At 46.7% G+C, this 23797-nt stretch overlaps 1 protein-coding gene across 3 annotated transcripts in view; it reads left to right on the plus strand.

Annotated features, from left to right (window-relative positions):
• Nup188 (nucleoporin 188) overlaps positions 1-23519 on the plus strand; it is a 57567-nt gene extending 34048 nt beyond the window's left edge. For 2 of the 3 annotated variants that reach the window (XM_038337772.2, XM_038337770.2), the window contains exons 15-44: positions 245-371; positions 3382-3534; positions 3735-3861; positions 4061-4148; positions 4246-4322; positions 5164-5278; positions 6030-6150; positions 6247-6313; positions 7428-7556; positions 8741-8880; positions 10512-10618; positions 11827-12033; positions 12118-12287; positions 13034-13103; positions 13463-13530; positions 14017-14212; positions 16336-16413; positions 16657-16742; positions 16891-17036; positions 17242-17423; positions 19455-19658; positions 19796-19888; positions 20599-20757; positions 21003-21140; positions 21597-21671; positions 21791-22036; positions 22165-22296; positions 22518-22591; positions 22693-22822; positions 22930-23519. In XM_038337772.2, coding sequence (XP_038193700.1) covers positions 245-371; positions 3382-3534; positions 3735-3861; positions 4061-4148; positions 4246-4322; positions 5164-5278; positions 6030-6150; positions 6247-6313; positions 7428-7556; positions 8741-8880; positions 10512-10618; positions 11827-12033; positions 12118-12287; positions 13034-13103; positions 13463-13530; positions 14017-14212; positions 16336-16413; positions 16657-16742; positions 16891-17036; positions 17242-17423; positions 19455-19658; positions 19796-19888; positions 20599-20757; positions 21003-21140; positions 21597-21671; positions 21791-22036; positions 22165-22296; positions 22518-22591; positions 22693-22822; positions 22930-23106 — 3882 coding nt within the window. In that variant the 3' untranslated portion in view covers positions 23107-23519. The remainder of the gene's footprint in view (positions 1-244; positions 372-3381; positions 3535-3734; positions 3862-4060; positions 4149-4245; positions 4323-5163; positions 5279-6029; positions 6151-6246; positions 6314-7427; positions 7557-8740; positions 8881-10511; positions 10619-11826; positions 12034-12117; positions 12288-13033; positions 13104-13462; positions 13531-14016; positions 14213-16335; positions 16414-16656; positions 16743-16890; positions 17037-17241; positions 17424-19454; positions 19659-19795; positions 19889-20598; positions 20758-21002; positions 21141-21596; positions 21672-21790; positions 22037-22164; positions 22297-22517; positions 22592-22692; positions 22823-22929) is intronic. The other variant, XM_038337771.2, reaches the window with a different exon arrangement.
• The last annotated feature ends 278 nt before the right edge of the window (positions 23520-23797 follow it).

Genomic DNA, 23797 nt, shown 5'->3' on the forward strand with positions numbered 1-23797 from the left:
CCGTGTGTGTGTGTGTGTGTGTGTGTGTGTGTGTGTAGCTAGGTAGTAAGGGGAGCTTGAGTTAGTTAAAGAATGGCAAGGCTTAGCTGAGATGAGCAGGAGGCAGTTCCATGAAGAGCCTGAGTAGAGTCTGGGAGAAGTAGTTTAGGGGACAAACACATATAGTCTGGCTTAAAAAAACTGACATGGAACCCTTTGTCTCATGAATGAGTGTATGACTGCGTTTCTTCCTGGGTGTTGGCAGGTATACAGTTTCCTGGATAAAATGTCCTTCTACAATGAACTTCATAAGCACAAGCCCCACGATGTGCTCTCTCATGAAGATGGAACTCTCTGGCGGAGGCAAACACCTAAACTCCTGTACCCTCTAGGTAAGACAGAGATGCTCTGCAGTAGCCCTGGATCCTTTCATGTGAAGTACCATTCCTTCTTTCCCACTCCTGTCATTTGCTGAGCTTGTTTACATGGTGGATTATGTTGACAGATTTTCCTATGTTGAACCATCCCTGCGTCTGTGGGATGAAACCAACTTGGTCATGGTGGATGATGCTTCTGATGTGTTCTTGGATTCGATTTGCTAGTATTTTATTTAGTATTTTTGCATCAATGTTCATGAGTGAGATTAGTCTGTAATTCTCTTTCTTAGTAATGTCTTTCTGTGGTTTGGGTGTCAGGGTAATTGTGGCCTCATAGAAAGAGTTTGGCAATGTTACCTCTGTTTCTATTGTGTGGAATAATTTGAGGAATATTGGTATTAGTTCTTCTTTGAAAGTCTTGTAGAATTCTGAGCTGAAACCATCTGGTCCTGGCCTTTTTTTGGTTGTGAGACTTTTGATGACTGGTGTTAAGATTTTAAATTAGGCTGATTGTGGTGGAGGTAGAGTGAGTTTGAGACCAGTTTGTGGCATTCTACAGAGCTAGTTATAGGACAGCCAGGACATAGAAAGACCCTGCCTCAACAGAAAAAAGAAAGACTGGATTAGCAAACTGCATGGAAGAGATTGACATCCTAGATGCCTCCAGTTGAGTGGGGAATCTTGGGAGATAGTGTAAGTTCTTCGCTGGCCCAGCAGCATCATATGTATTAAGTCTCATGTGTTAACACTTGTTTTTCTTTACTACTGGACACTGAAGTAATTATTGTTCTGAAGGGATTCCTGCCTCTCCATGTTTCCACAGTTGCTGAAATAGTATAATGTCTGTCCTGTACTTGGACATACCCTACAGCTATAGTAATTACAGTCTCCACTGTCTTTTTCTAAGCCAGTGAGCCTCCCATCTCCCTGCTGTGAGGCCCAGTATACAGGTAGGCTGAGAACAGCTTGTATAACAATGTACAAGGCTAGTACTTGGAAAGACTCAAAACATTAGTTTGGCAATTTAGTTCTTTTTTTTTTTTTAAGATTTAATTTATTTTTTTATGTAGTGTTCTGCCTGCAGAGGTCACCAGATATCTTTATGGATGGTTGTGAGCCATCATGTGCTTGCTGGGAATTGAACTCAGGACCTCTGGAAGAACAGCCAGTGCTCTTAATCACTGAGCCATCTCTCCAGCCCTGGCGTTTAGTTCTTGCTTTTAGAGTATTCCATGGAAGTTAGTCAAAATGGTGGTCTTTAGGTTCGGCCTTAAAATATTTAGAGATCACTTGTTCTATAAACCTTCCTGATACTGGAGAGGTGATTCATTGACTAAACACGTAAGGTGCTCTTTCAGAGGATGTCTCAGTACATGTGTAGAAGGGATGATAAAATGGTTTCTGTGTGACTTGTCTTGGTTGTATGCCCTCTGCTATGATCTTTAAGGACCAGCTGCTGTCTCGGGCATCATCTTTGTCCTTATCTCTGGTTCTGTTCATGGTTTTGCCATTACAAATAATACTGCATTGGACACATGGACACATAGATGTTGGTGTTTGATTTTCAGTAAACAGTAACAGAATCCTCAACATGGGATGGATAGGTGAAAGGATGTATCTAAAATAAAAGTTTTTAAATAGATGCTTGAAAGGTAAACAAGTGCTATATGCATAAGGTGGGATTTTTGTCATAGAGCGTGACTCAGTGTTAGCACATGTACTGACACGTAGTCTGATATAGGCTGCAAAATATGTAAACTCTGAAGGTGGCTTCTTAAGGGAAATAAGTCAGTCACAAAAGCACAAATTGTTGGTGGTTTTATAAATATTTACACATATACTTTTTTGTTTTGAGACTAGGTCTTATTTTGTAGCCCAAACTAGATTCCACCTTGAGGTGCTCTACCTGCCTTGGCCTCCTGAGCGAGTACTGGGATTAAAGTAGCACCTGCCACATCCGTGTTGTGTCATTCTTCTGTTTTGAGGTGCTTCAGGATAGACAAACCAAGACAGAAAATACAGCTCTGATTGCAGAACTGAGAGCTAGAGAGAATAGCGAATTACTGGTGAGTGAGAGCAGAAGGGGAAGCCATAAACCAGTATGAGTGTGCTCACTGCTGCTTTGGTGGACACTTGATGCGTACGATGAGAAATTTGATGGTAAGTGTACTTTACCACAATTTAAAATTTTTTGGCACAGTTGCAGACCCAGCTACTTGAAAAGATTTGGACTAAAGTAAATTGAGTTCAATACCAGCCTGAGCAGGACTGTGAGAGCTTGTCTCAAAAAAAAAAAAAAAAAAAAAATTAAGGCTGGAGAGATGGCTCAGTGGTTAAGAGTACAGGCTGCTCTTCCAAAAGTCCTGAATTCAATTCCCAGCAACCATATGGTGGCTCACAGCCATCTATAATGAGATCTGGTGCCCTCTTCTGGCCTGCAGGCTCACATGGAAGTGATGTTATATACATAATAAATAAGTAAATCTAAAAAAATAATAATTATTTAGTTTGTGTGCATACACATAAGCATGTTTGTAGATGTTGGAGGACAGTTGGGAATTGGTTCTCTCTTTCCACCATGTGGGTTCCCAGATGTCAAATTTGAGTCATTATACTTGGCAGCCAGTATGTTTATCTGTTGCCCTGGTTTTTTAAGATTTGGGAACAAGCCAGGGGTGGGGACACAGAGTTTCCTTTAATCCCAGCACTCAAGAGGCAGAGGTGGGTAGATCTTTGTGAGTTTGAGGCCAGCCTGGTCTATATAGTGACACCCTGTCTCAAAAAAGAAAGAAAAAAATGGGTAAAAATTTGGGAGTGAGCCGTCAGTTCCCAGGATGGTCTTAAAGGTATTTCATTCCTTCTGCTTCAGCCTCAGAAGTCTGAGATTCAGGCGTGTGGCTAGCATTCCCATCTTTATCACTGAATGTAAAAACTGTAGGTGTGCTGTCTGCTAGAGTCTCTGTCTGCCTGTGTCGAGTAGTGTTGTCTAGTTTGTATTTGGAGTACAGTAATTTCTCTTCCATAGGGGGTCAGACCAACCTTCGAATTCCTCAGGGCACCGTGGGCCAAGTTATGCTGGATGATAGGGCTTACCTTGTACGCTGGGAATATTCCTACAGTAGCTGGACTCTCTTCACCTGTGAGATTGAAATGCTACTCCACGTTGTCTCCACGGCAGGTAAGTTCAGCTTTTTTGAGCGAGTGATGGGAAGAGTGTGTTTGCTTGCAAGATTTGAAGAATAATCCCAACTTCACAATAAAATTTAAAGCTATCTGGCCTGGGGTCTGTGGGATTTGTTTATCTGGGTCTTAAACTGCACTCAGTGATCTTTTTAGAGAGTTCTGTGCCAAGAAGTCACAGGCCATCTTTCCCCACAGATGTGATCCAGCATTGCCAGCGGGTGAAACCTATCATTGACTTGGTTCACAAGGTCATTAGCACAGACTTGTCCATAGCGGACTGTCTGCTGCCCATCACATCTCGTATCTACATGCTACTGCAGCGGTGAGTCCCTGTGGTTGGCAGAACTTGCAGCAGTGATTCTCTTGCTTTCTAGGAACCTGGCTGTGAGCTCTTCTGAGAGAGGCCTTTAGGAGTAGCTCTCCAGCTTCGGGCTTTCCTGGTCCTTCAAGAGGCATGTGGAGAGAACTAGAAACTGCTTGTTATTTGTTTTACTGAATGCGGTGCTTTGTTCTCCAACTAGGTTGACAACAGTAATCTCCCCTCCTGTGAATGTCATTGCTTCTTGCGTCAATTGCTTAACTGTCTTGGCTGCTCGGAATCCAGCAAAGGTGCGATGCCAAGTCTTTCTAACAGCTAAGGAGTATCACATTTGGAGTATACGTCTTGAGGCATGTGGACACCTAATTTCTTTTTTTGCCTTCTCAGGTCTGGACTGATCTTCGTCACACAGGCTTTTTGCCATTTGTGGCCCACCCTGTCTCCAACATGACTCAGATGATTAGGTGAGCCAGGTCCTGAGTGAGTAGACTTAATTCCCTACTGTGATTCATTCCTAGGCAGGACTAGCCTGGCTTTATTCATTTTAAAGAAGCTTCTATCTTATGGTCTTGACGGTGAGTGAGCGGAAGGCAAAACAGAGCCTGGGTTACAGAACTGCTCTTCTCACAGGGCACACTGGTGACTCACAGTTTTGTTTGGTTTGTTTCTGAGGTAGGGTTTCACTGTGTACCCTTGACTGACCTGGAACTTGCTGTGTAGACCCGGCTATCCTCGAATTCACAGAGATCTGCGTGCCTCTGCCTCCTGAGTACTGGATGGTTCAGTTTTAATCTTTGAGAAATAGAAGGAGGCTTTCCTCATTCAGCTGCAGCTGCTTTAGCTATATGGGCATCTACTTTTCAGCTGAGACACTCCAGGGGTCTTTGGATCCGCAGACTTGGTGTCCTATTCTCAAGTGCAGTCAGTGTGCTTTTCCTTCAGCCTGAGGGTATGTGAGCAAGGCCGGTCACTGAGACACAGGCACCACTTACTACTGAGCATGCTCACCTCACTTTCTGCCTAGATGACTGGTGTTCTAATGACTCATTTGATTTTTATTCTAAACCTCTTGGAGTTGGACATCAATAAAACGTAATCTTAAATTATTCCCTGGCTATAAAATTGCCTACATTTGATTATTTCCCTTTGAGAGCTTTTATGTTTTATGCTGGAGCCGTCTAGACAATAACAAGAATGCTGTATAATCAGTTTCTTTTTTTATAATTTATTTTATTTTTATAATCAATTTCTTAACCTTGACTATTGCTCATTATTTTATCTGTGTCTGCCTCTGTCTGTTCCTAGTGCGGAGGGAATGAATGCTGGAGGGTATGGCAACCTTCTGATGAATAGTGAACAGCCCCAGGGCGAATATGGAGTCACAGTTGCCTTTCTGCGCTTGGTCACCACTCTTGTCAAGGTACCATCTGACCAGATAATTCTGGAACAGTTCCCCTGTTACCTGCTGCTGCAGCCTTCTTATCTGTATATAGGGTAGCTGTTTTTAAGTTATGGAGCCTCAGCTTCTGTGGGTTGAGAGTCTGTGCCCTGTGTTCCTTGGTACTTGCTTGATGGCTTGGGTTTGTTTAGTAATCAGAAGCTTATAGTGAAAGTTGAGAACTCTGGCCACGGCGGTGCGTGTTAAGCTATTTTAACTGTCATCTGTGTGCACTTATATCTTGTCCTATTATATGCCTGTATACACACTTCACAAATCTAGATTTATGGCAGAACACTGTATACATAATAAATAAATCTTTAAGAAAAAATTATTAATTCCAGTTTCTGGAATTAATCAGCACTGTTAGAAGAGAGAATTGGGGCCTCAGTGCTCCACTCTAGTGTTTCATAATAGTTGAGCTTTGGGTGTGGGCGATAAGTCATTGTTGTTGACTGTTCTGCATCTTTGGGGATTAGAGTACCTCTGTCTTTTCAGACTAAACTCTCTTCCTGCTCCTTCAGGTGCCTTTGGTGATATTGTCACCTTGCCTAAAATAGTTGTTTTCTCTGTTCACGGTATAGGTTCAGTTGAAGGAGTGATGTCTCCTTCTGTTGTTGATCAGTGTGTTCCTAGTTCTCTTTTGGACCTGTCTGTGTTTTTGGCCTAAATCTTGAGTAATAAAGGATCCTTTCTTACATGGCCAAGGCCCTCACAGAATGTTTTCCCATAGGGACAGCTTGGTAGTACCCAGAGCCAAGGCCTGGTGCCATGTGTGATGTTCGTGCTGAAGGAGATGCTTCCCAGCTATCACAAATGGCGCTACAACTCTCATGGTGTGCGGGAACTGATCGGTAAGGACTGGGTGGGTGTTCTGAAGATCTTTCCCTCCCTTTGATGAGGATCATCAACACAAGGCTGCATCATTGCATGTCTTTTTTGGAGTCTAGGTTGCCTAATTCTGGAGCTGATTCATGCAATTCTGAACCTGTGCCAAGAGACAGACCTGCATAGCAGGTAATGGTGATTGTGGACTCAGGGAAAACACTGTGTTGTTTCAAGCCCTCTTATTTCTTCCCAACATCTTACATTAGTTGAATCCTGTCTTAGCTAGAATTTCTGCCGCTGTGATAAAACACCATGTCCAGAAGCACCGTGGAGAGTAAAGGCGCCAAATTCTAGTTCATTACTGAGGAAAGTCAGGGCTAGAACGTGGAGGCAGGAGCTGATGGAAAGCCTGTGAAGGAACACTGCTCACTGGCTTGTTCATCCTCCTTCTTACACACCCAGTACCACCTGCCCAGAGACCCCCATCCATAATGGGCTAGGCCCTCCCACAGTAACCACTAATTAAGAAAATGCCCCATGGGCCAATCTGGTGGGGACATTTTCTCAGCTGAAGTTCCCTCTTCTCAAATGACTAGCCTTCATCAAGTTGACATAAAAATTAACTAACACAAATCCAAAGCTCATTTGTCTTCTCTTATGATTTACTGTCCATTGACTCAGTTGTCAGTTCCTCCCTATGAACAGAAAAGGACAGATGAAGATGCATGTATGTAAACACATAATCATTGGCTATGATCATTATAAAAATGATTCATAAGCTGGACAGTGGTGATACACACCTTTAATCCAGCCCTTGGGAGCAGCCTGGTCAATGAAACGAGTTCCAGGACAGTCAGAGGTGTTACACAGAGAGACCCTGTCTTGAAAAAAGAAAAGGAAGGAAGGAAGGAAGGAAGGAAGGAAGGAAGGAAGGAAGGAAGGAAGGAAGGAAGGAAATGGAAAGTCTTATGTGGACGATGTGCCCCTCCGAAATGCCTATTACTAAGTCTGTACAGATTCCAGGCTTTTCTGCTCTATAATTTGTTTCTGTGCCCTCCCTTGTCTCTCATACTTAATAATTCCTGAATTATTTCAGTAAACACATCCAGTAAACATGGGTGTTCAGTTCATTTTTCAGGTGGTCTTTAGGATCAAGTCTGAGGAAAGTGTTTAGAATATTGACTTTCGCTGATCCGTAATCTGCCTCAGCTGTGTCCAGTTGGCTTGGCGCATCGTGGCAGTGCTGCTTCCTCTGGTTTAGAGCGCCGAAGGTCCTAGTAACTGAGAGCCCTCTGTCTTCCAGCCACACGCCCAGCCTGCCATCCCTCTGCATCTGCAGCCTGGCATATACAGAAGCTGGACAGACAGTCATCAGTATCATGGGGATTGGTGTGGACACCATAGATATGGTGATGGCTGCTCAGCCCCGCAGGTAGGGGCTCCTCTGTGCCTCTCTCGGTCTTCAAGGTACCCTGCGTTTTCTAAGAGCTCCATCTTAGCTTAACTTATAGTTACTGTTTGTTCTCCTCATTTTTCTTTTCAGATTAATGTATAATTACATCATTTCCTCTTTCTCTTTACTCCCTCCAATTCCTTCCATGCCCTCTCCTTGCACTCCTTCAAACTGATGGTCTGTTTTCTTTGTTAGTTTTCTTTGCGCACACACAAAGCATGTGCATAAATGTATAAATACAACTTGCTCAGTATGTTTGGTGTTGCTTATATGATTTCAAGACTGACCAGTTGGTGTTGGATAATCAGTTTAGGGGCTAATCTCTGGGAAAGACCATGTCTCCTGCTCTTAGCATTCCTTACTTACCTGTAGTTCTTTGTTTAAGCCTGGAGCCCTATGAGATTTCCTCCTTCCCTTCCGTCCCCTGTCTATTGGTGTTGTATCCCTTCAGGTCTTGTTTAGGCAGCCATATTGTTGGGATATCAGGAGTGAGGTGTCATTTCATTTCTTGAAGACAGACACACCCTCATAACAGCTTTTCTTAAAAACCGCTGTTTCGTAACAGCAGTTTCTTTTTCACAGTAACTCTGTGGGCTGGAGAGATAGCTTATCATTAAGAACTCTCTGGCTGCTCTTCCAGAGACCCTGAGTTCAATTCCCAGCAACCACATGGTGGCTCATAAACATCTGTAATGAGATCTGGTGCCGCCTTCTGTCCCGCAGGCAGATGTACAGGCAGCATACTGCATACATAATAAATAAATAAAATATTTTTTTAAGATTTATTTATTTATTATGTATACAATATTCTGTCTGTGTGTATGTCTGCAGGCCAGAAGAGGGCACCAGACCCCATTACAGATGGTTGTGAGCCACCGTGTGGTTGCTGGGAATTGAACTCAGGACCCCTAGAAGCACAGTCAGTGTTCTTACAGTGTTCTTAACCTCTGAGCCATCTCTCCAGCCCCCCCCCTTTTTTTTTTTTTAAAAAAAAGAGCACTTTGTATTTCTCAGGCTGTAGCTAGTGGCTGCTGCATAGCCTCTTCTCTTTCTTATTCTGGACTGGGACCCCTAGAAACTGATGTCATGTCTGATTCATGGAAATACACATGCTATGAGTGAAATCATGTCTCAGTTATCTGTGATTTCCATTTGCACCCTAGTGATGGGCCAGAAGGTCAGGGCCAGGGTCAACTGCTGATCAAGACAGTGAAGCTGGCATTCTCTGTCACCAACAATGTTATTCGACTGAAACCTCCTTCTAATGTGGTGTCCCCCCTGGAACAGGCTCTGACACAACATGGTATGTATTTCTCTTCCTCAGCTCCATTGTATACCTTAGTTTTGGACATCAGAAGTTGTTGTCAACTCATTTCCTTAGACTTGGAAACAAGGGAACTGTACCATACTTTATTCTGCCTTCCTGTTGATGACATGGTGATGCTTAAGGGTGAAGAATGGACATTGAAGTCAGATTTCCTTGGTTCAAATTTAGGTTTCAGCCAGCTGTGAAAACCTCAGGCATATGTACGTTCTGCCTCAGACTTCTCATCCATCATGGGAGATGAAGGCAGGAATATAAGGCCAGCTAGGGCTACCTAACGAGTTGAGTTCTGGGCCACCCTGATAACTAGAGTGTGAGACTGTATCCAAAGAAACGATTTCTTAGCTGGCACATCCCTGACAGGAGAGGATGGAGGTGAGTAGATAACTGAAGAGCATCATTGACAGCTTGTGCCTGTGCTCCCAGCACTCCAGAGGCAGAAGAGCCAGAGCCAGCTGCTGGCCAAGGCAGTGAGGCTGGCATTCTCTGTCACCAGTTCCTGACCACCTGGTTTGTACAGCAAGACCTCTCAAAAGAAACAAAAGCCATGAAAAAACAAGCACACACACACACACACACACACACACACACACACACACACACACAAAAACAAACCTTTAGAAAACATTGGCTCATATCACAGTGTGACTTTAAATTGTTTAATCTGTAGATCGGTGTTTTTTTTTTTTATTTATTTTTTTTTTTTTGGTTTTTCGAGACAGGGTTGCCCTGTAGTTTCTAGAGCCTGTCCTGGAACTAGCTCTTGTAGACCAGGCTGGCCTCGAACTCAGAGATCTGCCTGCCTCTGCCTCCCGAGTGCTGGGATTAAAGGCGTGCACCACCACCGCCCGGCTGATCAGTGTTATTTTTAGTAATGTTTTATATCATGGCTGAGACCGTTTATAACTTTAACCTTTTTTTCACTTCCTGTGCTGGGGATCGAACTCAGATCCTTATGCACATTAGCAGGTACTCCACTTGAGTTACTGCTCTGGCCCAGTTTTATTTTATTTTGAGACATAGGTTGGCCTTAAAGTGTCTATGTAGCTAAAGGGGTTCTTGAACTCTTTTGCTTTGTTTTTTTTGTTTTTCTTTTATTATCCTTGTGTGCATTATGTCTGATGTCACTCTTTCTTTCCTGTCCTGTGGGTCCTGGGGTTGAACTCTGGTCACTGGGCTCTGTGCCATCTCGCTGACCCTGACAGCATCCTTCAGTTCTTGGTCCTACTTTGTTCACCTCCCAAGTGCTGAGATCACAAGCTTGTGCTACCAGAGAGGTTTTCTCTGTGTGTGTATGTGCATGCGTGTGCATATGAACACATATTTGTGTGCTACTTGGTTTTCTCCCTCCACCTTATGTGTTTTGGGAATTGAATCAGGTTGACAGGCTTGGCACCCTTTACCCCCTGAGCCATCTTACTGACCTTCCTGCTGGAGGTTTGAGGCTTCAAATTTTTATCTTTTTTCTTTTTCTTTCTTTTTTAAATTTTCAGTATAGTGGCTTTTGTAAATTATCAAAGAGTATTTCTTTAGAAATTTTTCTTTGTCATTAATGCATTCGCCACCTGGACTTCTAATAGGCACCCTGCTGTCTGTTTTCCTTGCTTCAGGTGCCCACGGCAACAACCTCATTGCTGTCCTAGCCAAGTACATCTACCACAGACATGACCCAGCTTTGCCTCGCCTGGCCATCCAGCTGCTGAAACGTCTGGCCACGGTAGGACCCATGGAGCCAGCTGAGTACTGGGACGTGGATACTCCTTGTTGCTCTCTGGCTCTCCACCACTTTTTTTAAAAATCTCCTTATAGTGCTTGATGTGGAACCCAAGACTTTGTACATGTTAGGCAAGCACTCTACCACTTACATGTCTCTATCCTCATGGGGGACAGTTAAGTGCACTGAGGACCATGCAGCACCTGACACCCTCTTTAGGAGAGGGCATGGGATCCCTGGAACTAGAGTTACAGATGAATGTCAGCTACTCTGTGGGTTCTGAGAACTGAACCTGGGTTCTCTGCAAGAAAGGGGGTTCTTATTTGGTGGGTTGGTTTTGGAAATTGAGTCCTAACTATGTAGTCCAGACTGATCTGAAATTCCCAGCGCTCCGCCTTCCTATGTCTCTTGAGTCTGGGATTAGAGGAGTGCAGCACGATGCCCAGCTGAGAGCAAGTGTTTACACCACTGAGCTGTCTCTCCAGCCCCTGCACTCTGTACTCTTTCAGCTTTTTGAGTCAGGGTTTTTCTGTGTGCCTTGGCTGTTCTGGAACTCACAGAAATCCGCCTGTCTCTACCTCCTGAGTGCTGGGATTAAAGGCGTGCTCCACGCTGCCCTGCCCACTTTGTAGTCTAACACCAAATTTTATATCCTTAACACGATAGCATCATCAATTCTTTTATATCAATCTAATAAGTAGACCGATACTTCGTGTTTTACTTAATTCAGCTGTGAAAAATGTTTAGCAGCCATGTGTGCACATGAATGTGTGCATACGCACATAGGTGTGCATGTTTGTATGGGCTAGAGGTCAACATTGGGTGTCTTCCTACATCACTGTCCATCTTACATTTTGAGAGTGTCTCACTGAATCTGGAGCTTGTTTGTCGGTTACACTTGCTCATTAGCAAACCCAGAGGTCCTCTGCTTTCTGCTTCCCAGTACTAGGGGTAGAAGGCTCCTCGGCCTCAATCTTTACATGGAGGCTAAGGATCTGAACTCATGTTTTCATGCTTGTTCAGCAAGCACTTAACTGACCCATCTCCCCAGCCCTTCTTTGTTTCTTCTGTACATTCGTTTCACTCCAGAAATTTAAGTTTGGGTTGTTTGCTTATTTTCAATTTCCTGGAATTTCTCACTGCCTTTCTACAAAACTCCACTGGAGTTTTTTGGGACACAGAGCCCTAAACCTGTGTGTTCTGGTCTCCAGGTGGCCCCAATGTCAGTGTATGCCTGCCTGGGCAGTGATGCAGCTGCCATTCGTGATGCCTTCCTGACCCGCCTTCAGAGCAAGATTGAGGACATGCGCATCAAAGTCATGATTCTGGAGTTCCTTACGGTCGCTGTGGAGACGCAGCCAGGTCTCATCGAGCTCTTTCTGAATCTGGAAGTGAAGGATGGCAGCAATGGCTCTAAGGTGAGCCTGTACCTTGGGTGGAGCTGAGCATACTTCTTGGAAGTGCAGTTAGGGAACTTGAATGCCTGCCTGTTCCTCTTGCAGGAATTCAGCCTTGGTGTGTGGAGCTGTCTCCATGTGGTGCTGGAGTTGATTGATTCCCAGCAACAAGATCGATACTGGTGCCCACCCCTCTTGCATCGAGCAGCCATTGCCTTCCTTCATGCCCTGTGGCAAGATCGTAGGGACAGTGCTATGCTTGTCCTCAGAACCAAGTAAGTCTCCTCTGAGTGGTAGCTGATTCATGAGTGTGCTTCTTCATATCTGTAAAATTGAAGTGGGTTTGTTAGGAGCTCACCAGTTAGCATACAGTTAAATACCCGGGACTCTAACTTTTTTTTCTTGTTTGCTTTTTTGGGACAGGCTCTTATTATTTAGCTCTGACTTGCCAGAAGTTTGCTTTATATACCTGGCTGACCTCAAACTCAGAGCAGTCCTGTAACCCTCTGCTTCCCAAGTGCAGAGATTAAAGGCTTCTAGCACCTCATCTCGCTGGGGTTTTTAGTTTGTTTGTTTGTTTGTTTGTTTGAGTTTGTTTTTGTTTTTTATTTTTTGTTTTTATTTGATGTGCACTGGTTTTGCCTATATATACTCTATGTTAGTGAGGGTGTTCGATTCCCCAGAACTGGAGTTACAGAGTTGTGAGCTGCCATGTGGGCGCTGGGAATTGAACCTGGGTCTGGACTGTTCGAGACAGGGATTCTCTGTTTGTCTTTGGCTGTCTTGGAACTCGCTCTGTAGACCAGGCTGGCCTCGAACTCACAGAGATTCCCCTGCCTCTGCCTCCTGAGTGCTGCTCGGCTTATTAATGGATTTTTTACATTTATATAAGAACAGTTTATTTATGAAAAACATTTTAGGGTTGGGACATTAAAACTTGAAAAAAATATTAGCAAGGGGACTAGAGAGAAGGGGACTATGGGGAAGAAAAAGTCATTTTTAACAAGTGTTTTTGTTCTAGACCCAAGTTTTGGGAGAATTTAACCAGCCCGCTGTTTGGAACTCTTTCTCCTCCCTCAGAGACATCTGAGGTGAGCCATGGTGGAGGGTAGGGCAGTGCCTGGGAGTTCCTTGGGGGAAGGGTTTGTCTGTAGTGTGGAGAAGAAGATTGTGCCTTGAACATACAGAATGTTTCACAGGACACTCCTTCTGCAGAGCAGTGCCTGCTTCCTGTCCTCTGGGAAGCAGAGTGGCATGCCTGCTCGGGTGGAAGGCTCTGATGTCTCCACATTGTGCACACAGTGCCCTGCTCAGTGGCGGGTGCCAGTTTGTATTCCATAAAGGTGTGTTTACTTGTTTTCCAAGTGTGAGGTCTTTGCTCTCAGAAGGGTTGGCATGGAAATGTGTTTTTTCCATGTAATTAGTGTGTTTTGCTCTCTCCCCTCCACAGCCCAGCATTCTGGAGACCTGTGCCCTAATCATGAAGATAATATGTTTGGAGATATACTACGTAGTTAAGTGAGTCCCTTCCCCTGTGGTGTAGTTGTGTTGTTTGTGTAGTGCTAGGCGTCAAACTCGGGCTTCTTGCATGCTAAGCAAGTGTCCTACCAATAAGCAATGTCTCCAGCACTCTCCCATGGACTTTTAGTCAGAGATGCAGTGGGAGATGGCAGAGGCCTATCATTGAGTTAGGTTGCTAAGCAGGTCAGACAAAAGAGATGGTTTGACCCATTTTTATGGAGGGCCAGTGAACTTTCCCTGGCCGGTCCATTGATGGCATTTATGGTTGTCAGAGTTAGTGTTAAGACGATTGTGTGTACCTGGGATTTGATGGGGGAGGAGGCATTCCTGAAAGAACCTCGGCCCTACTCATTACTTTGGAGCTGATTCTAGAGCTGGTTGCTGTATGAGCTGGTTTCTTCTGCCTCAACAAGGGCCTATTTTCATCTCATTCCCATCTACTTTTGAATTCTGACTAGGGTTTGTGTTTTCTTGACACCATAGGGGTTCATTAGACCAGTCTTTAAAAGATACACTCAAGAAGTTTTCCAGCGAGAAACGCTTTGCCTACTGGTCAGGGTATGTCAAGTCTTTGGCAGTGTACATGGCTGAAACAGAGGGCAGCAGCTGCACGTCCTTGCTGGAGTATCAGATGCTGGTCTCTGCCTGGAGGATGCTTCTCATCATTGCCACCAGTCATGTAAGCACCTCTTGGGCATCTGGCTTTTGTTGTAAGGAGGCAGTGATATCCAAGCACATGCAGCTCCTTGGAATAAAAAGAAACCGAGTTTGTCCCTGAGAACTAAAATGCAACAGATTTTATGCCAAGAGATGAGGGTGGGCAGGTGCTTGGGGCTGAGTTTTAATAGGACATCTTGGGTACAGGACAAAGAAGTTTCAGATCCATACGACATCCTGAAGGCTTCTCAGCTGTGTTGGGCCTGGCTGGGTCTGGGGTGCGCCTCTCATGGGATGCATAGTTGCCTCTGGTGCTGTGCCTTCTGGACACGGCATCTGTGACTCTTCGCAGCTTTGTGTTTTCAGTGGTTCTAGGAAAGGATGGAGGCCACTGCCTCTTCACTGTATAGTGAGTTTAAAATTTATTTATCATTAGTGTGTGCACAAATCTGTGGAGTCAGATCCACCTTTATGTGAGTTCTGGGGTCTGAACTCAGGGCCTCAGGCTTGTGCAGCCTTTCCTCACTGACCGTCTCACCACTGCTAGAGAGAGTGCTGGTGTGTGGGAAGGGTTTGCACCATTCTGTAACACGAGGGGCTGCTTGTTGGGGTTTATATCCTGCCCAGTTCCCACAGCCCGTAAGCCCCCAAAGAAAATCACACAGAGATCTCCATAAGTTATAAAACTGATTGGCCCATTAGCTCAGGCTTCATATAGCTCTTACAACTTATATTAACCCATTATTCTTATCTATGTTAGCCACATGGCTCAGTACGTTTTTCAGCGGGGCAGGTCAAATCCTGCTTCTTCGATGGTCTAGGCAGGACTGGGAGGAATGGGCTTCCTCCTTCCCAGCATTCTCTTGTTCTCATTGCCCCGTCTATGCTTCCTGCCTGGCTAACCAGCGTTTATTTAAAACATGATTGACAGAATACAGACAATTCTCCCGCACCACCATTCCTGGCATTTTCATAGTTTGATACTGTCACACTATGTCATAGCACATGGTGTTGAGTTGCTCTTTGCTCCCAAACCTTACACACCTCTCTGCCTTGTTTTCCAGTCCAGGCTACCTGTGTGGCTGGAGTTTTAAGCACAGAATAGGTCTGTGCTTACTCTTGCTATGATGCGATGACCATAGACCCCAAGTCTTCAGGCCTGATGCAGGGCTTGGCTGCCTGCATCTCTGCTTCCGTGTCACTGCCTTTTAAAATCCAGCCAGACAGCAGTCTTAAGTTGTGCCTCTGCTGTCCTCTGCTTTCTGGGAAACGAACCTGGTGGGCCTTGGTCCCTCCTTCCCTTTCTTTCTCTCCCTTTTTTCTCATTCCTTCCTCCCTCCCATCCACACATGCACCCATCTACCCATCCATGGCTGTTAGAATATTTGTTGTACACCTGTAGGCACCAGGGCTACTGCAATGTATAGGCAGGAAAGTCTGCTCTCATGGAGAGTGACCTTAAGAGAGGTAAGTTATAAAATTTATAAAATTCACAGCTGAAAAAAGGTAACTTGAGATTGTTACTTTGCTTAATGGTTGAGGTACTGTGGTACTTAACACATGAGGTAAGCGTGGTTAGAGTGGTCTCTGAGGTGATGCTCCAGCTCCCTTAAGTGTGTGAAGAAGCCTCAGGTGACGAGCCTGTGGAGCAAGACACCTAGGCAGATGGCATCGCAAGTGCCAAGTCCAGAAGTAGAAAGCACTTGCTATGGTCAGGAAGGATGGAAGAGCCAACTGTAGTTGGCACATGCTGGTGGGTAGGCTAAGTCAGCATTATGAGTGAGGAGCAGCCTGCATAACAACATGGTGAAACCAGTCTCAAAAAACTAGAAAGGGAGGGCTGGGCTAGAGTGAGCATTGGTGGGGTTGAAAGTCACGTGGCTGGTGTGGCTTGAATTTCCTGACCCCTGGGAAGCCTTTGAAAACTGATGAGCAGAGAAAGGATGTGGTTCTGAGGAAAAGGCAAATCTGGGCTTGATTCTGACCAGATCCAAGGATGGACCAAAAAACTAGGGATTGAAGCTTCATTTTAATCAGGGACACAATGACTTTTCAATTGGTCATTGCCTCATAGGGCCCTGTGTTTCTTGGCTCCTAAAGTCTGAGGAATGTCTCGGACATAATCCTTTTCCTGTGCACTTGCAGGCCGACATCATGCACTTGACTGATGTGGCAGTGCGGCGCCAGCTTTTTCTTGATGTGCTTGATGGGACCAAGGCATTAGTAAGTATGTCTGGGGGGTCTCCTCTCCCTGGGGTCACACAGGGACCTCATGATCTGGTTGTTGCATAGAGCCTAGGTCAGTGCTCGGGGCCTAGGAGGTGAGGCTGCAGTGGTAAAGAGGTACCCCAGTTCCTTGCACCTGTGAACAGTCAGTGTTAGGTGAGGAGGGCAGGGAAACACTGAGTGGAAGCCAAGAGATGTGCCTGAAGCCAGACTCCTGACTGCTGCTCTTCCTCCTGTCAGCTCCTCGTTGCAACATCAGTGAACTGCCTCCGGCTCGGCTCCATGATGTGTACACTGCTGCTCGTCCTCCTGCGGCAGTGGAAGCGGTGAGTGCTATGACGAGAGAGGTGGCCCGGGCCTCCGTCTGCCTCAACGGGGCCTCCCCACCCTTCCTGCCTGCCCTTCCTTTCTTGGAGCGGAGACGGGCAGACTGCCTGTGGCTCTGGTGCAGTGCTTCCACTTGTGTTCTTTCAGAGAGCTGGGTGCTGTGGATAAAATCCTTGGGCCCTTGACAGAGGTCCTGGAAGGGGTGCTGCAGGCAGACCAGCAGCTCATGGAGAAGACCAAGGCCAAGGTGTTCTCTGCCTTCATCACGGTATTACAGATGAAGGAGATGCGAGGTGAGGAGGCAGCCTAGCTAATAGTTCCTAACATGCTTCCTGTGAGTCTCAAGGTGTCAGTCTTAGAACTCTCCCCCTCGCAGTAGTGTGACACCCTCCCTCTTAGTACTTAACTGCCTTTCCAGCCCCGGCCTAGGAAGACAGCCTTGGTGTGCAGTAAGAGTGGCCTGCCTTGTGACAGCACTCCTTCCCATCTGTTCTGCAGTAAGTGATATCCCGCAGTACTCCCAGCTGGTGCTGAATGTCTGTGAGACTCTCCAAGAAGAGGTGATTGCACTCTTTGATCAGACCCGCCACAGCCTGGCATCAGGCAGTGCTGCAGAGGACAAGGACAGCATGGAAACAGATGACTGCCCTCGGCCTCGGCATAAGGACCAGCGTGATGGGGTGAGGGCAGATTATAGCAGGTGTTCTGTCACAGACAGACCATACTGGCAGCTGTCACTTGCCTAGGGGAAATGGGAAGGTGAAGCCTGAGGAGCCCTAGAGCCCTGTGAAGTCAGGGCTTTGAGAAGCCCATGGAGAAGCTCCACCCTCCCTACGGTTTCAGCCACAACTAGTCACGGGGAGCAGCCAGGAAGATTAGACCACGAGAAGTGTGTGTGACCAGCCTCAGGGCAGCATCTTCTGTCTGTGTCTGCCTGCCTGCCTATCTGTCTATGGATTGGTCGATTGTGTGTACACAATACAACATATACAATGTTTCCTTTCTTGAGGTAGTGTGTTTCAAGACAGGGTCTGTGTAACAGCTCTGACTGTCTTGGAATTGGATTTGTAGACCAGGCTGGCTTTAAACTCACAGAAATCCACCTGCCTCTGCCTCACAAGTGCTGGGACTAAAGGCGTGCGCCACCACCGCCCAGCTAGAACAGTGATTTTTAAACTATAAGCTCACAACCTATTAGGTTATTTGGTTACTACCAGCATTTTTTTTTTTTTTAAGTAGGGTCCTGCAATGCCCAAACCAGCCTCAAACTCAGTGTTTACTCCTTTGAAGCAGGGTTCTCTCCCTGAACCTGGGGCTTATATTTTCTCACCTCAGCTAGAAGCCAGTGAGCCCTGCTGATCCACCTGTCTACAGCACCCACATTCCAGTCCTCGGGACCGTGCAGCAAATGCTCCTCAATACTGAGCCATCTCTCCAGCCCCGTTGTTTTTCTTTTTTCGTTAAAAATTTTAAAAATATTTATTTTATAAACACAAGTGTTTTGTCTGCATGTATGTTTGTGTAGTACCTGCATGCATCCCTGATGTCCCCAGCAGTCAGAAGGGGCTAGTGGATCCCCTGGAACTGGAGGTAGAGATGGTTTTGAACACAACATGGTTGCTGGAAACCAAAGCTGGGTTGTCTGCAAGAGCAACAAGTGCTTTTACCTCTCAACTGTCTCTCCATCCCTGCCCTGCTCCTTTTTAAATAAGATGTTCTGAGTGTAGACCATAGCACTTCTGGATCTCAGAATGTTGATCCCTTTTTAAAGTAAGGAAAGGTATTTCATGGTTATGTGGGTCAAATTGTATACTACAAAAAGACATTCCTTTCGTGTTCTGTAACTTAGTGTTTTGACATGTGTCACAGAAAGGTTCTTTTCTGGTCCTGTCTATTCAGTGTTCAAAGTTCCACCCATAGCTGTGGTACTGTTGGCAGCTGGTGGCTGCTGACATGTATATCTGAACAGCATAATTGGACTCAGTGTGTTTCTTATTGGTGGTTTTCGTTTTGTTTTAGACAGGATCTCACTATGTAGCCCTGGCTGGCCAGAGACTCACTTATATAGACCAGATTGGCCTCAAACAGAGATCTGACTGCCTCTGCCTCCCCAAGGCATGTACCACCATGCCTGGTGATTAAGAAAGAAAGATGGACCGGGCAGTGGTGGTGCATGCCTTTAATCCCAGCACTTGGGAGGCAGAGGCAGGCGGATCTCTGTGAGTTCGAGACCAGCCTGGTCTACAAGAGGTAATTCCAGGACAGGCTCCAAAGCTACAGCAAAACCTTGTCTCAAACAACAACAGGAAAAAAAAAAGAAGAAGAAGAAAGATGGGTGAGGGTGAGTGGTAGAGAGGTATAGGTAGATCTAAGAGAAGTTGAAGGGGTAAATATGATCAGTATACACAATAGGAAATTCTCAAGTAATAACGATATTAAAACTAAGTGTGTAAAACATTGGTGTTTGGATAAAACCTAAGATTGGAGATGAAGGTGAATGCTGTGGTCAGCAAGAGGCTAGATTGCCAGTGGCAGAACTGGCGGACTTGCCCTTCCTAGAGAAGCGAGCACGGGAGACTAGCAGGGCAAAAAGCAAGAGTGACATCAGCCATACTCCTGAGAGGAGCATGGGTAGCGAGGCCCAGGACTGGCGTTCTTCCTCTTCCTCAGCTGCTCTTTTCCACCTTTCCTTCTCTGTCCTTGGCTACCAGCAGGTATGTGTCCTGGGACTGCATCTGGCTAAGGAGCTTTGTGAGGTGGATGAGGATGGGGACTCGTGGCTACAGGTGACCCGAAGGCTCCCCATTCTGCCCACACTCCTCACCACCCTGGAGGTGAGCCTCCGCATGAAGCAGAACCTGCATTTTACTGAGGCTGCGTTGCACCTGCTCCTCACCCTGGCTCGTACCCAGCAGGTAGGAGGCTGCTTAGGATGGAAAAGACTTCCTGCTTGTGCTGAATGATTCCCATGCTCCCTAAAGCCAGAGTTAGGTCTTTTGCCCCATTGGCAAGTCTTTTAAGGTTCTGTCTTAATTATGGGTTTCTCCTTCAGGGAGCCACAGCAGTGGCTGGAGCTGGCATCACCCAAAGCATCTGTTTGCCCCTCTTGAGTGTGTACCAGCTTAGCAGCAATGGCACAGGACAGGTGAGTGCTAGGATCTTGCCTCTTGTAGCTCTCTGGTTACAGGTGCCCCCATCTTGCTGCTCGTTCCGTATATTATCCCAGCTGTCTGGTAGAACAAAGCCTCCTGCCCCTGGCACCATGCCTAATTTCAGGAATGCAGCCACCCGAAGCACCGAAGTGTGTGCTTAGCATGAACCTGGCGCCAGTCTAGTCCCAAACACCAAACAAAAAAAGTGTCACCAGTGCCAGGAGAGTAGGACAGTTGTCATCACTTCAGAAGTCAGTGTGTAACTGCAGCCGTGTATGTGATTGCCCGTGTCATCCATCCATCCCATCCGTGCTCCCCGACACCTTTAGGGACATCAGTTAACTCTGCCTGGCAGCAGTCGTGTCCTGGTCTAGAGTCATCTTCACAGCACTTCTTGTCTGAATTGTTCGGTCTGCTAAATCTTCTTCCTCTAGCCCAGCCTTCCTAAATTTAGAGGGAGCACGTTGAGAGCCAGAGTGAGGCAAGGGACATGGCCACGCTGATATAGCTGATGAGTGGCAGGTACAGGTTAGCAACGCTCTGCTCTTGCTAAATCTGGTAGCGTTACCCCTTATGCTAGTAATAACTGTCACTGTCCACTCCAAGAGATTTTTTTCTTCCCAGTAGCTGGACCACAGAGATTCTGCTGCTCTCAGTGGGTTCCTGTGGCTTCAATCCTGAGCATGTGTGCCATTTGTTACAGACACCCAGCACCTCTCGAAAGTCCCTGGATGCCCCATCCTGGCCAGGGGTCTACCGCCTGTCCATATCCTTGATGGAGCAGTTGCTTAAGACTCTACGCTACAATTTCCTGACTGAGGCTCTGGACTTTGTGGGTGTCCATCAGGAGCGGACATTGCAGGTAAGGGCTGTCTACCTCACAGAAGGGGATACCCAGAGCCACTTGGGACATATGACTGTAGAACTTGGGGTATCAATGCCCTCATCTTTGAGATACTAGAAGAAATCTGACTGAGTCACCTAAGAGGAAGCCTTCATTGTAATGCCAGCGACCTCAGCATATGTGGGCCCAGGACCTGATCTCCATAGGTGGGTGGACATGGTGTGCCGGGTCCCTGAGCATTCTCTGCTGTCCTCCCCTCATAGTGTCTCAATGCAGTGAGGACGGTACAGAGTCTAGCCTGCCTGGAGGAAGCAGATCACACTGTGGGCTTCATCCTACAACTATCCCATTTCAGGAAGGAGTGGCACTTCCACCTGCCTCAGCTTATGCGTGATGTCCAGGTGGGCCTAAAACACTACTTCTTGGAAAGGTCTGAGGAAATGTTGGGCTATTTCTGAGTATGGTTTTCTTGCTTGGGGACACAGAATCGGCACAGTCTGCTTCCATGGGCCAGTTCTTCCCTTCACAGTGAAGTGAGACTGGATAGGTTGAGAACTTGGGCTTTGTGAGGGAGACTGAGGTTCAAAACCCTCAGAAGGCCTGGAAGCTGGAGAAGTCCATAGGCTTCTGTCTATATGACCTTAACTAGGTCACATCACCTCTGTTCTTCTGCAGTATCTCTTTGATGTATTGAGAACCATGTAATGTGCAAGAAATGCAGCTGAAACATGCCAGGCCTGAGCCCTCCTGGTGGCTCCTAAGTTAGAGCGTCAGTCAGTGCGAGGGGAGGCCTGCTGGTGTCCTGGAGAGTAATCTGTTTGGGGTTGCTCCATGAGTTTTTCCCTCCTATGTCTCAGGTGAACCTGGGTTATTTGTGCCAGGCCTGTACCTCCCTCCTACATAGCCGCAAGATGCTACAGCACTACCTACAGGTAACCAAAGCCCCTATCTTGTCACCGCAGGCAGTGCCACTCTTATCTGCCCCATCACTGATGGCAGGACCACCTTTTATCTCCCTTAACTTAGGCTCCATTTCTTGACTCTTCCTCAGAACAAAAATGGGGATGGCCTCCCCTCAGCTGTCACTCCTCGAGTTCAGAGGCCAGCCACTACCACGGCCACCACCACAGTTGCTGCCCCATCTGGCTGCTCCTCTAAGCAGCCTGTGGCTGACACTGAGGCCTCAGAGCAGCAAGCCTTACACACAGTCCAGTATGGCCTTCTCAAGATTCTCAGCAGGACCCTGGCAGCCCTGCGCCACTTCACTCCAGATGTCTGCCAGATTCTGCTGGACCAGGTACTAACTACCACCTCATACATGACACTGGGTTCTCAACAACTAGCCTTGAACCTGGGCTCTGCAGTACACTGCTGTACTCTGGAGAGCCCCCTGCAAATTCCAGAGTGCTGTTTTCTGTCTTTCAGTCCCTGGATCTCGCAGAATACAACTTCCTATTTGCCCTGAGTTTCACCACTCCCACTTTTGACTCTGAAGTGGCCCCCTCCTTTGGAACCCTCTTGGCCACAGTGAACGTGGCCCTCAACATGCTTGGAGAGGTAGGGCTCTTCCCCTTCCCCGCATAACTTTCCAGTTGGTCTATCACTTCTGAGTAATATGGGACATATCCAGCCCCGGGAGCCTAGGCATCTCCTACGGTGGCATGCTAGAAGATCCCATGAATACCCTGGGACGTACCAGGGCAACTGGTATGCAAGACCTTAACTGGCCACTGTTATGGTTAGTTTGATTTTTTTATTGCTTGCTTCTCTTCTTTTAGCTGGACAAGAAAAAAGAATCCCTTACTCAGGCTGTGGGACTCAGCACACAAGCAGAAGGAACCCGAACATTAAAGTGAGACCTGAGTCTTAAGGGCCTGGGACAATTATGGGCTGCTATTCTCTGGGCTGTGGTTCAGCTGTGTTTGTGAGGTATGCTCACACCTGCCTTCCCAGGTCCCTCCTGATGTTCACCATGGAGAACTGCTTCTATCTGCTCATCTCCCAAGCAGTACGCTACCTCAGGGATCCGGCTGTGCACCCGCGGGACAAGCAGCGAATGAAACAGGAGCTGAGCTCAGAGCTGGTATGGTTGTTGGGCTGGTCAGCAGGGAAAGCTGTTTGGAAGCTGCCTGTCCTTTGGGGTCAGGAACAGTGGTCCTGGACCTCATTAAGCTGCTGCTTTTCTTGTAGAGCACGCTGCTTTCCAGCCTCTCAAGATACTTCAGAAGGGGAACCCCCAGCTCCCCTGCTGCTGGAGTCCTGCCCTCGCCACAGGGCAAGGCCACCTCTCTCTCCAAAGCCAGCCCAGAGTCTCAGGAGCCTCTGATCCAGCTTGTGCAAGCCTTTGTCCGGCATGTGCAGAGATAGGGAGTGGAGCGCCATCTGCTTGCTGCTCCTTGCCAACATGCACTGCAGCCTGGGCAGAGGGTGCTGCCACCACAGAGCCGGCCACTGAGCAAGAGGCCCCCTTCCTCCTCTTCCCGCCCACCCGCTGACATTATTTTTGTAATAGATCAAGAGGTCAACAGCATGGGCAGGGAGCCAAGGGTCTGGGTGCTCAGGCTCTTTACAATACCCACAAGATGGCCCTTTTCCTTTGAGCATTCCCATGGCATGTCACCAGCCAGAGAGGCCCTGGGTGCTGGCAGCACAGGAGAGGCCTGTGTGTAGTGAGAATTTTCCATGATCTATTCTTGCAGGGTTTATTTTTTTGTTGTTTTGTTTTTGTTTTTGGTAATACTGTGGTCTATTTATACAAATATTAAAGTACTGTTTATAGACTGGGCCTTCAGAGCCTGAGTCATGCGGCAGCTCTCAAAGGACCCAGACATGAGTGGGTAGCCTGGAGATGGCAAGACTCCTGCCAATGGCTGACTTACTTGTACCTATTGATTTAGTTCTGGGTAGATTGCTAGGGTCTGGGCTTCCTTAGCACTTAGGGACCTCAGTTTATAGCTCTTCCCCATGCGAAGCCCCAGCATGCACACTGGGACCAAGTAAAATAAAATATGGCCACATTGGAAGTTCCCAGAATCAGACTGATGTAGGCTTAAGAGCC

The sequence above is a fragment of the Arvicola amphibius genome, chromosome 7 (assembly GCF_903992535.2).
Source record: "Arvicola amphibius chromosome 7, mArvAmp1.2, whole genome shotgun sequence".
NCBI classification, from domain to species: domain Eukaryota; kingdom Metazoa; phylum Chordata; class Mammalia; order Rodentia; family Cricetidae; genus Arvicola; species Arvicola amphibius.